The sequence below is a fragment of the Triticum dicoccoides genome, chromosome 1A, assembly GCF_002162155.2.
Source record: "Triticum dicoccoides isolate Atlit2015 ecotype Zavitan chromosome 1A, WEW_v2.0, whole genome shotgun sequence".
NCBI lineage: Eukaryota > Viridiplantae > Streptophyta > Magnoliopsida > Poales > Poaceae > Triticum > Triticum dicoccoides.
The window spans coordinates 584,068,205-584,088,045 of NC_041380.1; the positions used below are offsets into that span (position 1 = coordinate 584,068,205).

The window sequence follows — 19,841 nt, forward strand, 5'->3', positions numbered from 1 at the left end:
CTTGACTCTCCAGTAGAAACTTTGGGGCACTCTTTGAGGTTCTATGGTTGGTTGAATAGATGAATCTGAGATTGTGTGATGCATATCGTATAATCATACCCACGGATACTTGAGGTGACATTGGAGTATCTAGGTGACATTAGGGTTTTGGTTGATTTGTGTCTTAAGGTGTTATTCTAGTACGAACTCTAGGGCTGTTTGTGACACTTATAGGAATAGCCCAACAGATTGATTGGAAAGAATAACTTTGAGGTGGTTTCGTACCCTACCATAATCTCTTCGTTTGTTCTCCGCTATTAGTGACTTTGGAGTGACTCTTTGTTGCATGTTGAGGGATAGTTATATGATCCAATTATGTTATTATTGTTGAGGGAACTTGCACTAGTGAAAGTATGAACCCTAGGCCTTGTTTCAACACATTGCAATATCGTTTGTGCTCACTTATTATTAGTTACTTTGTTGTTTTTATATTTTCAGATTACAAAAACCTATATCTACCATCCATATACCACTTGTATCACCATCTCTTCGCCGAACTAGTGCACCTATACAATTTACCATTGTATTGGGTGTGCTGGGGACACAAGAGACTCTTTGTTATTTGGTTGCAGGGTTCCTTGAGAGAGACCATCATCATCCTACGCCTCCTACGGATTGATAAACCTTAGGTCATCCACTTGAGGGAAATTTGCTACTGTCCTACAAACCTCTGCACTTGGAGGGCCAACAATGTCTACAAGAAGAAGGTTGTGTAGTAGACATCAGGGAGGCGTATCGATCCAGCAAGTGCGCTTCCTGCCGTCGCCGTCCCCAATACCGGCCTAGCTGACCGGATCATCGCCGCCACCCGTCTACACATCGGCTGGAGACCCGCCGGCACCCACTCTGCAGTTAGGCGATCCCTCCGGCAACACAAGGCACTCCACGGGCCGCGCCCATACTGACCGGGTGCCCCAATCCTTGCTGCTTCACACCTCCGAGCCAGTCATCCACGGCGCTCCGACTCAGACACCGCCGCGGTTTGCCAAACTGGACTTCGCCACTTATGACGGCACGGAGGACCCCCTCAACTGGCTCAACCAGTGCGAGCAGTTTTTTCACGGGCAGCGCACCCTCGCCTCGGAGCGTACCTAGCTCACCTCTTACCATCTCCGCGGCGCGGCACAGACCTAGTACTACGCCCTTGAGGAGGACGAGGGCAGCATGCCCCCTTAAGAGCGCTTCTGCGAGCTTTGCCTCCTTCGTTTTGGGTCACCGATCCGCGGGAGCCGCCTGGCAGAGCTAGGCCGCCTTTCCTTCACCTCCAAGGTTCAGGACTTCGCCGACCGTTTCCACGCCCTGGCATGCCACACGTCGGGCGTGACGGCACAACAGCGGGCTGACCTCTTCGTCGGTGGACTTCCGGATTACATCCGCGTGGACGTGGAGCTTCGGGGACCCCAGGATATCCAGACGGCCATGTACTACGCCCGCGCGTTTGAGCGTCGCGCGGTGGCCAACCTTACAGCTCGAGGACGAGCTGTTTGTGCAGGCGGGGAGAAGTGTTATGACCGACATATTAGGGGCTTAGCCCAGTGGGTTGTGGCCCAAGTTATCTTATCGTTATTAGGGGCTTAGCCCAATTATCTTATCATTATTAGGATCGTTTGCTTAGGAGTCAAGTAAACCTCTCTATATAAGGAGAGGAGATGTATCAATCTAATCAAGCAAGAAGCAATCATTATTTGCTCGGCTTCCCGAAGAAAGCCGGGAGAACTAACCCTAGCCGCCTCTTGCGCCGCCGCCGCCTCTTCTTCATCGCGCCATGGCGCCCCGCCGGCGGTAGCCGTGATCGCATCTCCGTCAACCCTCCCCCTTCCCGTACAACCTACGCCCTACACCAGGTAGGATTCTAGCTCCTACCAGACCCACTGCAATATATGTATATTTCTGCAGTTATGCTGCCTCAATACTAAGAATTTAAAATTTAGGCCCTGTTTGGTTCATAAGTTCTAGGACTTTTTCTAGTTCCAACTAAAAAGTCTCTAGTCCTTAAAAAGTCCCTCATTGTTTGTTTCCAGAGACTAAAACGTCCCTAGTCCCTTCCTAGAGGTTATTAAATGACCATGTTGCCCCTAGTATATAGAAAAATAACAATCAAATAACACCATGGGGTGGCGGGCCAATGGGTGCATGGAGGGGCATTGTTGGAAAAGTCTCAAAAAGTCCCAAAAAGACTCTCCTTGAGAGTCTTCTCCATTTAGTCCCAAATGTCTAGTTTAGTCCCTAAAAAGTCCCTCCCGTTTGGTAAAAAAGTTTCTAAGAAGGACTTTTTCTAGTCCCTACACAAAAAAGTCACTGGAAACAAACACCCCCTTAGTTGTACACTTTTGGGGATTTAAATCTGTAACCCAAATACATTCGTTTGAGACAAGTATTTTTAGAGGAAGGGAGTACTTCACGTCTATATATAATCACAATCACAACAAATTTCATATTTACAGTCGTGGCTATGGAGACACGTTCTATTCACACGGGAGTTCACATGAACAAGACTGCGTACGTACACACGCGTCTCAACCAAATCATTCCATGCCATGCCATGCTACGCCGGCTTCCCTTCCTGCACCGCGCTCTCTGGCGCCGTCAAGCCACCTGCCGCATCTCCACGGACGCCACGGGCGCCGCGGCCGGCACCACCGCGGTCACCGTGGCCGGCGCGGCAACCTCCATCTTGGCGACGCCGTGGCCGTGGCCGTACCCGCCGCCCTCGAGGTCGTCGTCGTAGTAGGCGACGCGGTCCCTGCGCGGGCGCGCGCGCAGGTGCCTCTTGGTGCACACCTGGCCGACGAGGCAGGAGATGACGATCAGCGCCGCGATCACGCCCAGCACCACGAACACCGCCGTGTACGACCCCCCGCCGCCGCCGCCGGCCGACGCCGCGTCCTGCAGCGGCCGCGCGTGGATGATGATGCCCGTCCCCTCGCCAGCCGACGCCATCGCGGCTGATGCTCGCTGTGGTGACCGGTGGAATGAAGGCGACGACGATGTGCGGCGCACGTACTTGTAATCTCTCGCGCTTGGGTTGATATATATGCTTGGAGTGAGCTCGAGAGCTGGGTTTGGTCTAGTGTACAAGGGGAGGATTGGAGCTTGCGAACTCTGCAATTTATGCTGTGTTGTTCCTTGCCGGCATCCATGGCAAAGCTAAGGATCCATCCAATCCAATCCAACGTTGGTTGCCACTCACCGTAGTCCTTCCATCATTCCAAGGGAACAAACAATATGCAGGGCGTCGATCAATTGCAGTCTCGCAAGTTACCCTTGCAAGATTCTTTTTTTGGATGCTATTAGCTGGGATGCTAGATTGATGTATGGATATCATCTTCTTCCTTTTGCATGGATCGATTCTTTCTGCATGAATGCATTCTTGAACAAACTATAAGCATTCTGATCACCGTCCATTGCCGATCCGACGGTCAGAAATGTGCAGCTGTCGTGGCTAACGCACGTCACATTCGTTTCCTACGTGATGACACACCTTCTTATCTTATCTTCGCGCGCCTCTTTTCTTCCCCTCTGCCATTTCCAACTCCGAGCGCAGAGCAGAGCAGAGCATCAAGAAAGACTCAGCGCCACGGCGGCAATGGCTTCCACCGCTCTCTCCTCGGCCCTCTCCCTCATCCACGCCAAGCCCGCCACCACCTCCCTGCCCCGGCCACACCCATTCTTTCCCATCCACGGTCACCGCCCCTCCGTCGCCGTCGCTTGCACCTCAACCGCCGCGGCCTCCCCGAAGGTGCTGGAGCTGGGGGACGCCATCGCGGGGCTGACCCTGGAGGAGGCGCGCGGGCTGGTGGACCACCTGCAGGAGCGCCTGGGCGTGTCGGCGGCCGCGTTCGCGCCCGCCGCCGCCGTGGCCGCCCCGTCCGGACCGGCGGCCGAGGCCGAGGCGCCCGCGGAGCAGACGGAGTTCGACGTGGTGATCGAGGAGGTGCCGAGCAGCGCCCGCATCGCGACCATCAAGGTGGTGCGCGCGTTGACCAACCTGGCGCTCAAGGACGCCAAGGACCTCATCGAGGGCCTCCCCAAGAAGCTCAAGGAGGCCGTCGGCAAGGACGAGGCCGAGGACGCCAAGAAGCAGCTCGAGGCCGTCGGCGCCAAGGTCACCGTCGCCTGACCTTGACCTTGCTGCTACTCCTACATTGCTACTAGGAATTCCATCATTTTACCAAAATTTTCCTTGTCGAAAAGACATTTTCTCTTGTGTAATTGTATCCGGCCAGTTGCAAGATCTTTGCGTCCTTTATATACTCTGTTTCTTTCTCTGTTTTTTGTATCTCCAGTACGACGCGTACCTGAATTCTGATGAATTCCGATGCTTCGTTTCAGAATTTTGATTAGATATGGTATGTAATTTTCTCGGGAGAGAATGCATTACGATATGTACTGGATGTTCTAGACATGGCCTGGTCGATGTAAAATGCAAGCCACTTGGATACTCTGTGACTGAGTGACCAATGCACAGGTCAGGTGCAGGAATTGCAGAATAATTCCGCGAGCTCAACCGGTAACAATGCGATACGCCCTGACTGACCAATGCACTGAACGACATCCCGGTAGGATTGCTGTTTTCCAAGTATATTGATCAACCACAATATTTACTTTCATCAGAAAAACACACAATGTTTGCATGTACATAAAGGGGAACATAGGACATACCCAGCCTAAAATGGCGACTCATATCTAAAGAAGTAGCGACCTAACTACATTCTCACATTTCTTTTTTGATCTCATGACTTTTTATGCGATCGGAAAACGAATAGGGCATGTACAATGGCATTATCTTAGAAGTGACACATAGAAGTCTAAAAAAAAGGAGTGCCACGTAGAACCCTAAAAAGAAGGAGTGCCACGTAGAATAAATGCTGAGGTGGAGAAGAGAGAAAATATAAGAAAAGATTTGTCTTTTCATTTAAGAGATGATCTCTTAGCACAATATGTCTCACCATGTTTTTATGAATAGTTAGTTATCAAAAATAAAGCTAAGAATCCATCGTAGACATGTTTTTTTTGTTATTTCAAAATTACATGCGCACTTAAGATAAGACTGTCTTTTCAACCATTGTATATGCCCTTAGCAAGGCTGTCAGCTTCAAAATTGAAGTTCCGAGAGTCATGCACAAAAACAATATACTATTTTTTCATGAAATCCAAAAATTGGAAGACACGTTTTGTAAATGGATTTCAGTTATTTTTCAAAAATCCGAATGGAAGTTTCAATATTTGGAATAGTTCTTGTACTTATATGGGAATTTATTACATTGGTATAAATATTAAGGGAATACTTAATTTTTTAGTGAATATTTCTGAACTATATTGGAGAACTTCTTTCAAACAATGACACTTACTCCATTTTTCCAAATATGAATAAAATTGTTTTTTTGAAATAAAAAATATTTTGAAAATTCCATTTGAATTCAATGAAAATTGTAAAATTTCATACAAATTTGTGGATTATTTATTTTTTAATTTTTTTACAAAACATATTCATAAATAATCATGCTTATTTTAGTCATATTTCATAAACATCTCACAAAGATTTCAGAAAATTTTAACGACTTCCATTATATTACTCCCTCCGTTCCTAAATATAAGTCTTTATAGAGATTCCACTATGGACTACATACATATATATAGACATGTTTAAGAGTATAGATCATTCACTCATTTTACTCCGTATGTAGTCCGTAGTGGAATTTCTAAAAAGACTTATACTCTATCCGTTCCAAAATAGATGACTCAACTTTGTACTATCTTTATATGAAGTTGAGTCATCGGTTTTGGAACGGAGGGAGTATTTAGGAAGGGAGTTAGTACGATCAAATTAAGTTATGCATGTGCATTAAAATTGTTTTCTATATTTTTGAACAACTTGGAATCTTTTGATTTTCTTTTTTTAGTGGTTTGATTTTCTTTTCTTTCCTTCAAATGTGTTAATTATTTGAAATTTTTAAGAAGTGATTTGGAGTATTACTGACAGGACTAGGTTTCTGTAAGCACGTTGCAAAATTTCTAAATCGGTACTAATATTAAGTAGAATGCATATCAAACTGAATAAAATATGTAGTAGTACTTCATAAAAAATTGAAATCAAACATTTGTAAAATCTTTTCTAACATTTTTGTACAAATTTGCAACTTTGCAAAAATTGAAACTTGTGCATTTACTAAATTGTAGCTCCAATGAAAAATTAATTACGAAGTGTACAACATAGATCGAATACAGAGCAATGCAGGAAAAATACATTGACGTATAGATAAGGAATTAGCAAAGAAAAAAAGAGATATATAGACAAGGAGTGTGAATCTCAAAGCAGCATTGACGGCTCTAATGTGCTTGCAAGAATTGAGTATTCGACCTTCAACACTTGATCTACAGTAGGTCTGAATTCATCCCAAAGACAGACAGCATTTCTTAGATTTGCCCAGCAAAATTAATTTAGCTCTAGCTTGAGACGAACCCAAGTGAAATTTCTCATGAGTTTAATTACCCATGCAACACATACGAATAGCATATAGATAAAAATTCAACATATAGATAAAATTCATATGATACTAATAGCATAGTTCATCAAGCCCAACACTGTTAGAATTAAATTCGAGGCATACCATTGATCATCCGAGGACCAAGCAATCACACGAGCACGACACCGGAATTTGTTAATGAGGTTCACCGATATGGCTACATCCCCGGGGCTTGACTATGGGCGCTCCTCCCCGTGATACCGTCACAATACCGCACCCGGTCGCCCTGGACACCGGCACATGCCGCCGGCTTCCCCTGCGTTCCGGTGCTATTATGTTGGCATAGGTTACATCGTGTGTCTACCACCGCTATATATGAGAGGCCTAGGATACGAGTGTCCGATTTGGACACGACTCCACATCCTATTTTAACACAATACAACTCCTACTCCAACTGTAACATACCTTGTACACAATATTCGACACAACTCTAACAAACATACAAACTAGTCCATACGATACAAATAATAAAAATAGATAAAAAGGATACTACAATGCAAACATAGTAAAAACTGCTTCTCGTTGTCGTCCTCCTCAGTGGTGTAGTCCGACGACAGAAACGCGTCATTACACCGAGGATCATTGTCGTCAACGGTCAACACCGGTCCTAGGTCGCACTACGCTAACGCCAGTGCCTTCCGCTCATGCTTGTCCGCCCGATCCGCGGCTCGCTTCGCCCTCCTCTCCGCCCAGAAGTCGTTCTCTCGAGCGACATCCTCCGGGAAGCGCCGGCGGCACTCCGCCATGGCGTACTCGTCCGCCTCGGCGATGAGGAGGTCGCGCTCCCGCCTACGCTGAACGCGGCATTCCTCCTCGGTGACTAGCCGCGGCGGAGGCACGAGCTCCTGCACCTGCTCACACGTCCGGGCGGCGGAGAAGTTCATCTGCGCTCGTGGCCTTCCGACGCGTTACTCCCCGCGTCGTACGCGCGGGCAGCCTCATGGGCAGTCTCAATCGTCCCGAGACCGAGACGCACGTCACTGGAGCGGATCTCCGCGTAAAACATGCTGGAGGGGTGGGCGCGTACGCCGCGATAGCCGGAGCTGCTCCGGGCGCGCGGGGGCATTACAGCGGTGGGGGAGAAGGCGCGGCGGCATCGGGAGAAGGGCGTGGTGGTAGCGGGGGGCGCTGGAGGCGAGGAATATGGGGGCGGCGGGGAAGAAGAAGGCGCTGGAGTGGCGGTTGGCGGGCTCGGGCGCGCGCGTTTTATAGAGCACGCCGGACGCCACGTGCCTGGGCGCTTTTCCGCGTGCACGTGATTTTTTTCCCGCGCGCCGGAATCTCCCGTGCCCGCTGGAGCGCGCCAAACCGCTCCGCTAAACCATGCTTTTTCCCCGCACGCGATGTATAGCGCGGCTGTTGGAGATGCTCTGAGCAAGGTTGTGAGCTTCAAAACTGAAGTTCCGAGATTCATGCACAAAAACAATATACCTTTTTCGCCAAATCCAAAAACTGGAAGGCATAAGTTTTGCAAATGGATTTCAGTTATTTTTCAAAAATCTAAATGCAAGTTTCAATATTTGGAATAGTTTTTCTGCTTATATGGAAATCTATTATATTGGTATAAATATTAAGGGAAAAATTAAATTTTTAGTGAATATTTCTGAACTATATTGGAGAACTTCTTTCAAACAATCACACCTACTCTATTTTCCAAATATGAATAAAAATGATTTTTTTGTGAAATAAAAAATAATTTTAAATTTCCATTTCAATTCTATGAAAATTGTAAATTTTCATACAAATGTGTGAATTATTTCGTTCTTTTAGAAAAGTTATAGAAGATATTCATAAGTAATGACGCTTATTTTAGTCATATTTCATAAACATCTCACAAAGTCTTCACAAATTTTTAATCACTTCCATATAATTCAATCAAATTAAGTTAATCTTGTGCATTAAAAATGTTTTTTATTTTTTGAATGACTTGGAATCTTTTGATTTTCTTTTCTTTCCTTCAAATCTGTAAATTATTTGAAATTCTGAAGAAGTGATTGGAGTATTACCGACAAGACTAGGTTTCGGTAAGTGCATTTCAAAATTAAGTGGAATGCATTTCAAACTGAATAAAATATGTAGGAGTACTTCATACAAAATTGAAATCAAATATTTGTAAAATCTTTCTAACATTTTCGTACAAATTTGCAACTTTGCAAAAATTGAAACTGTTCGTTTACTAAATTGTAGCTCCAACCAAAAATTAATTACGAAGTGTACAAACTAGATCGAATACAGAGCAATGCAGGAAAAATACGTTGACGTGTAGATAAGGAACTCGCAAAAAAAATGCATAGATAAGGAGTGTGAATCTCAAAGCAGCGTTCACGTCTCTAATGTGCATGCAAGAATTGTGTTTTCGACCTTCAACACTTGATCTACAGTAGGTCTGAACTCATCCCAAAGACAGCCAGCATTTTTCAGATTTGCCCAGCAAAATTAATTTAGCTCTGGCTTGAGACGAACTCAAGTGAAATTTCAGTGAAACGGCTAAGTTAATTACTCATGCACAATATAAATTAGTCGCCGTAAGAATTCAGTTGAAATTTTAGTGAAGCCGGCACGCTTTGTTCTAGCAAACGAATCCAACTCACTCACACACCGATATGGATATCTATCTATACACGCGGCACAAGGCGCAAGAGCATCCGTCGCATTCAGTAGTCGCCGTGGAGCGACGGCACCGTGGGCCAGAACTCCTCGAGGCCCCAGAAGTTGTCACCCGCCACCGCCGCCGCCTGCAAAAACTCCGGCGGCACGCCACCGTCCATGTCTCCGGCACACGCGGCACCCCCACCTCCTTGCACGGCGTAGCCAAGCTGGTGATCACCCCAGCCGCCTGGCTGCGTCGCCGCCGTGACGACGTCGTAATGCGGCATGGCGCCCGGCCGGCCCACGGAGTTGCTGCTGCTGCTCTGGGACTCGGTCACCGCCGTCGAGCTCGGAAGCTGGCACCCGGTGCTGTCGCTGGCGGTGGCGCCGCCGCTGCGCTTCTTCTGTATCTTGGTCCTCCAGAAGTTCTTGATCTCGTTGTCGGTCCGGCCGGGGAGGTGCCTGGCGATCTTGGACCACCGGTTGCCCCACCTGGCCTGCAGCTCCACGATGAGCAGGTGCTCCTCCGGCGTGATGTTGCCGCGCCGCACGTCGGGGCGCAGGTAGTTGAGCCACCGCAGCCGGCAGCTCTTCCCCGTCCGGTTCAGCCCTGCATACATGACATGTACTGCTACATAATTTGCTCTCACACACACGTACTACTTGCACCGCCATGCACGGCTGGGAGATACTCACCGGCAGCGCGGGCGAGGCTGTTCCACGCGCCCTCGCCGTTGGCGGCGACGTAGTTGGCGAGGACGAGGTCCTCCTCCATGGTCCAGGGCCCCTTCCTCACCGCCGGCTCCGCGCACTGCATGGTCCTCCTCCTCCCCTCCGGCGCGCGCGTACCGGACCTGCGGCGTAACGCGGTCGCCAGCGTAAACACGGCGGCGTTTCGCATATATAGTCGGGGCCTGGGCGGGCGGCCACGTGAGGGGGGCACTTCGGCACGCCTAACTCGGAAAGGCGCCGGCGGGAGCTCCCGAAGCGGCCATGGCAATGACGTGTCACGCGCTGATTAGCGTGCACCGCTTTCCTTCGCAACTGATAATGCCCGCTTCTTCCTCTCTTCGCCCTGTAATATGGTTTGGTTTGGGTTCGCACGTGCGTATTAACTCCCGCAGCCGCACATTATCTTAATGCGCGCTTGTTGCAGGAGGAGGGGTGCCAGCTGTGGTCCACTTTGGTTTTCGATTAAGAGTTGATCGTTTTGTTAAGTTTCTTGTAGGGCGATCGTTTTATTGTTGTTGATTGTTGGTTTTAAAATAGCTAACCAGTCTTGCTCGCTGGTGGTGATCGTTTTATTAACTTGGGTGGTTAATCATCACTTTTCCTCTCAACCCTAGCCGCCGCCACGGCCCCGGCCCCGCTCCTCTTCCCCGTCCGGCACAAGACGAGTGGGGACCCATCTGTCTCTTTTTATTTTTTCTTAGGTTTTTGTTTATCTCATTATATTGATCAGGCGGTGGCCGATGGCGTGTTGAATAAGGTCTTTTCGGTCTCTCCCTACCTCGATGATGTCCGATCCGCCGCCGGCAGAGCGCCTCTGAGAATTTGTATCCCCGGATCTGTTGGTACCCCTTAAAAAAAGATGTATTGATTCCTTAGTTCATGTGCCTTTCAAGGAGAGCTATTGTCTGGCTATTGGTGTGGTGACTTCAACATCTTCTTCCATGTTATTTCTGCGGCTTGCCCTGACTTCTCCAACCATCTAGACTGATGGTGATGGATTGCAAGCCGGTTCTGCGTGGGGTGATGCTCCAACCAATGTTGCTTCAGCAATTTATAGATCTTGTCTGAAGGGACGAGTGACTACCGCGGGCTTCAAAACTTGGTATGAAGAGGGTGTTTGCAGGTGTCATTGTCTCTACTATTGGTTCAATGTAATTTTCAATTTCTGACGAGGGGTGTACAATTGGAGGAAGAAGAAGACTAGTATGCTTTTCAATTGACTTTATCTTTTACATGCCCTTCTACGTCCAGTTGTCTATCCGTTGCACCACCTCTTGTTTTTCTCGATATTAATTAGATCTAAGATGCTCTTTGTGTGTCTTTGTAAAAAAAACCGTGTGGTTAATGGCGTGGTGTGTCTCGATCTTCACCCGACTGTCGAAAATATTGGCTATGAACAATTCTAAGAACAATTAAGTGCATACAAATGGGCCCACCTATGCTATGAACAATTTGAAGAACAATTAAGTGCATACAAATTGGCCAACCTATTAAACACACGTATGAGTTTTCTTTTGCGGTTCAGTTAAATCGCTCTTCACCACTATACGACCAGTCTTCTTCTTCCAGAAGTTTTCTAAGATAGAATAAATTAGGTTGCACAAAAAATTGCACATATTTACAAGATGCAAGAATAAGCAGATACTAATTTTGACATTCTACACACATATTGCATAGCACCCGTGCATCTATTTACACACACCCAATCACCCATAGATACACAAATTGACTAAAAAAGAAGAAATCAAACACACATGAAAATGGAAAGAAACGACTAAACTAGAAGAAATGCAGGTGACCTCCAATAACGAAGGACCACAATAGCTAGTGAAAGGTCGCCAGGGTGGCATTTCCGAACGGCTAGGGGTGGTATTTTATATGGCTGACCGTGGCATTTTTCAAAACCTCCATTGCAGTTTGTTTAACTTGCAGGTAGTCTTTTGTGAAAACTTCCACCGTTTGATCTGGGTGCGTTCGCTGAGATCCCATCCACAGCAAACGTTTACCAGATACCATTCTCCATAACAAAAGCATCATACACATTGTATACATATAAATTTCCCCTCTTCGGATTCAATAAATAAATAAATAAATCTCCTCCTCCTCCTCGGATGCACTATTCAAAAATTGGTAATACTCTATTTTTTTGAAAGAAAATGCTAGTACTTCCTCCGTCACGGTTTAGAGGCTCTTTGTGAGATGTAGAGGCCTCAGGTTATATGCGAGCCATGGTCACAGCTAGCCGCGCGCATGAAGGGGTGGTTGTCCTTCATGAAACGCTCCATGAAATCCATTTCAAAAAATTAGATGGAGTAATTTTTAAGGTGGATTTCGAAAAAGCGTACGATAAGGTTAAGTGGTCATTCCTCCAACAGGCATTGCGTATGAAAGGTTTTGATGAAGCCTGGCGCCGACAGGTCGAATCATTTACGCAAAAAGGGAGTGCGGGAATTAAAGTGAATGACGACATAGGTCATTATTTCCAGACACATAAAGGCCTAAGACAAGGAGATCCGATGCCCCCTATCCTGTTTAACATTGTGGTGGATATGTTAGCAATTGATAGGCCGGGCTAAGGAAAATGGTCAAGTGGGTGGGTTGGTTCCTCATCTTGTGGAGGGAGGTGTTTCCATCCTTCAGTACGCCGATAATACAATCATCTTTGTGGAGCATGATTTGGCCAAGGCGAGAAATATGAAGCTTGTGTTATGTCTGTTTGAACAATTGACCGGGTTAAAGATTAACTTCCATAAGAGCGAATTGTTCTGCTTTGGTAGAGCCAAAGACGACCAGGAGTCTTATAGGCAGTTGTTTGGGTGCGAGTTGGGGAGTTTACCGCTCTCGTACCTTGGTATCCCGATTCACCATCGTAGGCTAACAAACAGAGAATGGAAGTGCATCGAGGATCGATTTGAGAAAAAACTGAGTTGTTGGAAGGGTAAGCTCATGTCATACGGAGGCCGGTTGATATTGATTAATTCGGTGCTCACGAGTATGCCTATGTTTCTCTTATCTTTCTTTGAGGTCCCGGTTGGTGTTAGGAAACGACTGGACTTCTATCGGTCGCGCTTCTTTTGGCAGGGTGATGAACTTAAAAGAAAATACCGGCTTGCTAAATGGGACATCATCTGTAGACCGAAAGACCAAGGGGGTCTTGGTATTGAAAATCTTGAAGTCAAGAACAGATGTCTTCTTAGTAAGTGGTTGTGGAAGCTGTCCTCCGGGACTGAGGCCATGTGGGCGCAGATCCTCCGCAACAAGTACCTCCAAACTAAAACATTGTCCCAGGTCGCAGTCAGGCCGACTGACTCGCCTTTCTGGAAAGGACTAATGAAAGTCAAACAATCTATGTTCAATAGGACGAGATTTGTTATTGGAAACGGTACAAGTACCCGTTTCTGGGAGGATACTTGGCTTGGTGAATCACCTTTAGCCATTCAATATCCATCTTTATATCGGATTGCTCAACGATGTGAGGTGTTCGTGGCAACGGTATTCCAATCTATCCCCCTTAATATTCAGTTTCGACGGTCGCTAGCGGGCAATCGTTGGGAAGAATGGCTTCATCTAGTTAGGAGACTGATGGCGGTTCAACTTTCTCACCAATCCGATATATTGCGTTGGAAGTTGACTAGTTCTGGAGTATTTACAGTTAAATCAATGTATATTGATGTTATTAATTCGACTGCTATTCCAACTTCCAAGTTTGTTTGGGCTGTCAAGGTGCCTTTAAAAATAAAAGAGTTTATGTGGTTTGTCCATAAACAAGTTATTTTAACAAAGAACAACTTGATTAAACGCAATTGGACAGGACCTACTAGGTGTAGTTTCTGTGATCGGGATGAGACGATTAAGCATTTATTCTTTGATTGCCCGTTGGCTAGAGTTCTTTGGCGGACGATCCATATTGCTTTTAATCTTACTCCACCGACTTCTGTCAATGCTTTATTTGGGACATGGCTTAATGGGGTTGAGCCTGTTCTCGCAAGACATATTCGGGTTGGAGTTTGCGCTTTGTTATGGACTATCTGGAATTGCAGAAATGATTTGGTTTTTAACAGAACATCACGGATTCATTTTTTGCAGGTTATTTTCCGAGCTACGGCGCTGATCCGTTCGTGGTTGCTACTCACTCCGATGGAGGCCAGGGAGCATTTGGTTACTGGATCTATCCGTTGGGAGATGGTCGCTCAGGATATCTTCAACCGGTTTGGATGACGGTCATGTAATAGGATAGGCAATTAGTTTCCCTATCTATTGTTAGCCAGCCGGTTGTGGCATCTTTTTTGGGCTAGTTTGTATATCTAGCCGTCTGTAGCTCTGTGTGAGCTGCATTTCTCTTTTTCCTTTTTGTTTAGCTGGAGACTGTGGAACCTTGTTGGCACTTCTGCCTGTTTTTGGTTAATAAGATGGCCGTATGCATCGTTCTGATGCAGAGGCCGGGGAGACCCCCCTTTTCGAAAAAATGATGCTGCGCATTAACTGGCTCTTATCTTGGTTCTTCTAGCATGCTTGTCTTGAGACTTGAGGTGTCGAAGTAAGTACTTAGTAGTGCAATTGTTCATGCAAATGACTGAGGACACTCATGGGAATATTGTTTTTCTGGATGGTAACTATGAATTAATTATAGGGTGGAGATGCTGTTAGTCAGATCGTTTCTGGAGTACAAATTAGTGCATCTGGATTTCTCCCATGGACATATTATTGTCCCGCACGGCGAGGCAGGATGGTAACAAAGGGAGTACAAATTAGTACAGATGCATGTATGATGTGTTCATTTGGTTCATGATGCTGTGTTAATTGGCTATTCTCTTCGTTATAGTAGCATGATGAGCCCTAGGTGTTGAAATTAGATGTGCCATTGTTCATCCAGATGACTATGGGTACTCATGGAAATGCTGGTTTTTGGATGATAACTATGAATTACAGTATGTGCTTCTCATGTCACAGCTAATGGAACTGAAGCCTAAACCTCTTGAAAACTGAGATGATCAGTTCGTGCGGCCCTGGATGGATGTCCTGGTCAACATGCCTACTGAATGGAAGAATGGGCGCCAGGTTGGCCAGAGTGGAATTGATTGAAGGAGCAACCGTCAGACTTTCTCCCGCGGAAGGTTTTTCCTTTGTGAAACAGTAGAACGTAGAATGCCATTGTGGAGTTTCCAAAGGACTGGGTTGGTTTTAAAATGCAATTACCTTTGAAGATCACTTTCAGGAAGAATGATGTCAAACAGGACTGGAATGCAAAGAAGTATCGGGTCTCACAGATGTTTGGATGGTCGCAAGAGCTGATGATCTAAGCTCTTATGAGGTGATAAGGGTCTATTTGCAGAAAAATGTTGATCTGAAAACTGTCGGTGATCTTCAGTATGAAGGAAGATATAAAGTTGACAAGTTTGTATCCAATTTGGCCACTGAAACTGAGGTTAAAGACAAAAACATTGAAGCACCTGGATGCAAGTACAAGGATACAAGTGCATCAATTGGCAAGATGATGGAGCAAAAGGAGCAGCGGCTCCACTCTTACAATGAAAGTTTGTGTTGATCTCTTGAGCTGCACTACTTATATGGTCCGCTATGTTCTAACTGCTAGCATATGTGCATTTGTTTCCTCTTAGCATAGTTAGAGCTTTCAGCTGTTTAAGCCCTCTCTCTCTCTCTCTCTCTCTCTCTCTCCCTCCAAAATGCAGGAACTGGACTAAAGATCCAAGAAGCTTGGTGAGCTAGATGCTCAAAGTAACTCTGAAAGAAAAAGGTGTGTGATCTTGAACAAGAGTAGGTATCTTGCCCCTTAGTACTATGCATATAGCTTACTTTATGCTGTTGTGGTGTCAACACAGAACACAAATTAAAACAAAACATCTTAAGATGGTAGCATTGGAGCAACAGAGTGCCGAGGAAACTGCGCGGCAGCTTGTGGAAAAACACAAGGTTTGTCTCTCTTGATTGCTGTTTCATTTGAGTTTTGTATTTGAGGAAGCTAATTTATGTGTCTTATGTGTTAAAAAGCAGAGGAAGAAACAGTCTGCTCTAGATAAGATTCTCAAGTTAGAACAACAATTGAATGCCAAAAGCAGAAGCCTGAATTCAAAAAACAGTTGCAGTGCAAACTGGAAGTAATGAAGCATATGCCAGGTCAAAGAAGATAGACCAACTTCGTGAGGAGCTGCAAGAAATGGAGTCACACAGCTAGAGTGTTGTCAAGGATCAGAAGAGAAACGATGAGCTACAAGATGCTCGTAAGGAGCTGATATATGTAAGTAACCTCATTGATGACCATTTCTCCTGTGTTATTTATGTGTCATCTGTGAATGATGACATGTATGCTCGTATTGATGTGGCATAAAGTAGGTACCTTCCACTCTTGCGGCCCATGGTAACCTAGTCGCTAAGACTATCTCTATTTTCTTATTTAACCAGAATTTACCTGCCACAGTTGTGTCCCATGGTAATCTAGTCGCTAAGACGATCTCTATTTTCTTATTTAACTAGCATTTTATTTCAGCCCTGGGAGCTGCGCAGAATGGGATTGGTTGGATGTGAGGTATTGGGCGCTTGTTTTATTGGGTGTCATGTGATACGACTTGTGCTACTTTCAGTTGGGAGCTTAGAATGTTATCTCCAGCATTCAGCGAGAGAGCGCCGCCTAGTCATTAATCCTGTATTTTGTCTTTTCCCAAATTTAACTGGTGTGTATACATGGTGTTCAATAGTGAACTTTTGCTAACTATGAAAACATGTGCTTAGATACCTGAATTGGGGTAGCAGCATAATACTCCATACTAACACCATATATGCACATACTGAAAAAGAAGACCATCATGTATATTATTTGTCAGCTGGGATTTATATGGTCTGAAATGACGATTGGCACATGTGGCATTAAATATTATTCGGTGCTACGTGTGCCATGTTATCTTCTAAACTACATTGTCATTTCGGCCTATACAATTGAGCTATCAATACCAAAGTTGTCACATAGCTTACCATGATAGTGGTATTGTTCTATAGATGTCATGATTTGGATAGTGTTAGTGCCATTTAAGTTTATACTTACAATCATTATGTAACGGTGCTTGTTACTGCTACTTCTCAGGATTAATCCTTTTTTTTAAGTCTCAGGATTAATCTTACATTTGATCTGTTGCACTGAATGCTTTGCAGGGCTTGCTCGAACTTACAACTGGCCGATCAGCAATTGTAGACATCAAAGGAATGGGTGTGCTTGACCCAAAAGCATTCACAAATGCTTGCAAAGGGAAATTCTGACAAGAAGATACAAAACTTACTGCTACTTTGCCGCTATTCTTTGTTCAAAGTGGGTGCTAACTGGCACCTTTTTCAGGGTTGCCGCTATTGATGGCAAAGAGAAGGTACAGATATCTTTACTATTGCTTTTTTCGAAAAGGAGGGACTCCCCGGCCTCTGCATCAAAACGATGCATACGGCTATCTTATTAAACCAAAAAAAAGTTCCAACAAGGTCTCAAAGTCTCCAACTGAAAAGTGAACAAAGCTCACACAGAGCCAAAATGGGCTAGAAACACAAACTAGCCAAATAAAGGACGCCACACCCGGCCGGCAAAAAAGAGATAGGTAAACTAATTGCCTATCCTATTACATGATCGCCATCCAAACCGGTTGAAGATATCCCGAGCTACCATCTTCCAGCGGATAGATCCAGTAACCAAACGCTCTCTGGCCTCCGTCGGAGTGAGTAGCGACCACGAACGGATCAACGCCGTGGCTCTGAAAATAACCTGCAAAAAATGAATGTGCGTTGTCCTGTTAAAAACCAAATCATTTCTGCAATTCCAGAGCGCCCACATCAATGCACAGACTCCTACACGAATATGTCTCGCTAACTCGGGCTCTACCCTGTTAAGCCACGTTCCAAATAACGTGTTGACTGAACTCGGTGGAGTAATATTAAAAGCAATATGGATCGTCCTCCATAAAACTTTAGCTAGCGGGCAATCAAGAAAAAGGTGCTTGATCGTTTCATCCCGATCACAGAAACTACACCTAGTAGGTCCTGTCCAATTACGCTTTGTCAAGTTGTCCTTGGTTAAAATAACTTGTTTATGGAGAAACCACATAAACACTTTGATTTTCAAAGGGACTTTGAGAGCCCAAACATGTTTGGAACTAGGGATCGAGCTTGAATTGATAACATCAACATACATTGATTGAACAGTAAAAACTCCAGACCTAGTAAGCTGCCAGTGTAATTCATCGGGTTGTTAGGAAAGTTGAATGTCCATCAGTCTTCTTACTAGATGTAGCCATTCTTCCCAACGATTACCCACTAATGCCCTTCTGAACTGAATATTAAGGGGGATCGATTGTAATATCGTTGCAACAAAAATCTCACGTCTTTGAACTATACGATACAAAGACGGGTATTGGATGACTAAGGGTGCCTCTCTGAGCCAAGTATCCTCCCAGAATCGCGTACTAGCACCATCACCAACAATATACTTTGTCCTCTTAAACAAGGAAAGCTTTACTTTCATAAGCCCTTTCCAAAAGGATGAATCAGTCGGTCTTACTGTCACCTGAGACAAAGTTTTGGTTTGAAGGTACTTGCTACGGAGGATTTGCGCCCAAGTGGTGTCAGTCCCACTTGATAACTTCCACAACCACTTGTTGAGAAGATATATGTTCTTAACTTCAAGATTCTCAATACCAAGACCCCATTGGTCTTTCGGTCTACAGATGATATCCTATTTGGCTAACCGGTATTTTCTTTTTAGCTCATCACCTTGCCAAAAGAAACGCGATCTATAGAAGTCCAGTCTTTTCCTAACTCCAACTGGGACTTCGAAGAAAGACAAAAGAAACATAGGCATACTGGTGAGAACCGAATTTATCAGAATCAACTGGCCTCCGTATGACATAAGCTTGCCCTTCCAGCAACTCAGCTTCTTTTCAAATCGATCCTCGATGCACTTCCACTCTCGGTTTGTCAGCTTACGATGGTGGATTGGTATTCCTAAGTAGGTGAAAGGCAAAGCCCTCAAATTACACCCAAACAATTGCCTATAAGCCTCTTGTACATCATTTGCCCTACCAAAGCAGAATAACTCGCTTTTGTGAAAGTTAATTTTTAACTTGGTCAATTATTCAAATAAGCATAACACCAGCTTCATATTTCTCGCTTTTGCCAAGTCATGCTCCATAAAGATGATTGTATCATCAGCGTACTGGAGGATGGACACACCGCCATCAACGAGATGAGGTACCAGGCCACCCACTTGACCAGCCTCCTTCACCCTTCCTATCAGAATTGCCAACATATCCACTACAATGTTGAACAAAATAGGGGACATCGGATCTCCTTGTCGCAGGCCCTTTTGTCTCTGGAAATAATGACCGATCTTGTCATTCACTTTGATTCCAACACTCCCTTTTTGCGTATATGATTCCACCTGGCGTCGCCAGATTTCATCAAAGCCTTTCATACGCAACGCCTGCTATAGGAATGGCTATTTTACTTTATCGTATGCTTTCTCGAAATCCACCTTAAAGATGACTCCATCCAATTTTTTCGAGTGAATTTCATGGAGCGTTTCATGCAGGACCACCACCCCTTCTAGGATGTTTCTGTCTGGCATGAAAGCAGTTTGGGAATGCTGCACCACAGAATGTGCGATCTACGTGAGCCGATTAGTCCCAACCTTGGTGAAAATTTTGAAACTAACATTGAGAAGGCAGATCGGCCTAAACTGCTCCATTCTCACAGCATCCGTTTTCTTAGGGAGCAGTGTTATTGTTCCAAAATTTAAGTGAAATAACTGAAGCTGCATAGAGAAAAGAACGTGAAACATTGGAAGTAAATCCCCCTTAATAATGTGCCAACATATTTTGTAAAACTCCGCCGGGAATCCATCCGGCCCAGGAGCCTTATTGTTTTTCATTTGCACTATAGCATCAAACACCTCCTTCTCCGAGA

At 45.3% G+C, this 19,841-nt stretch overlaps 2 protein-coding genes across 2 annotated transcripts; one reads left to right on the forward strand and one right to left on the reverse strand.

Annotated features, from left to right (window-relative positions):
• Positions 1-3,541: 3,541 nt before the first annotated feature.
• LOC119292569 (50S ribosomal protein L12, chloroplastic-like) lies at positions 3,542-4,442 on the forward strand. The gene has a single exon (XM_037571369.1). The coding sequence runs from the start codon at positions 3,626-3,628 to the stop codon at positions 4,157-4,159; it is 534 nt and encodes a 177-aa protein (XP_037427266.1). The 5' UTR covers positions 3,542-3,625; the 3' UTR covers positions 4,160-4,442.
• Positions 4,443-9,078: 4,636 nt separating this feature from the next.
• Positions 9,079-9,972, reverse strand: LOC119356181 (transcription factor MYB21-like). Its single transcript, XM_037623110.1, has 2 exons — positions 9,852-9,972; positions 9,079-9,765 (listed from the first exon to the last, which is right to left on the reverse strand). Exons 1-2 carry the CDS (start codon positions 9,970-9,972, stop codon positions 9,221-9,223), a joined length of 666 nt encoding a protein of 221 aa, XP_037479007.1. The 3' UTR covers positions 9,079-9,220.
• Positions 9,973-19,841: the final 9,869 nt, after the last annotated feature.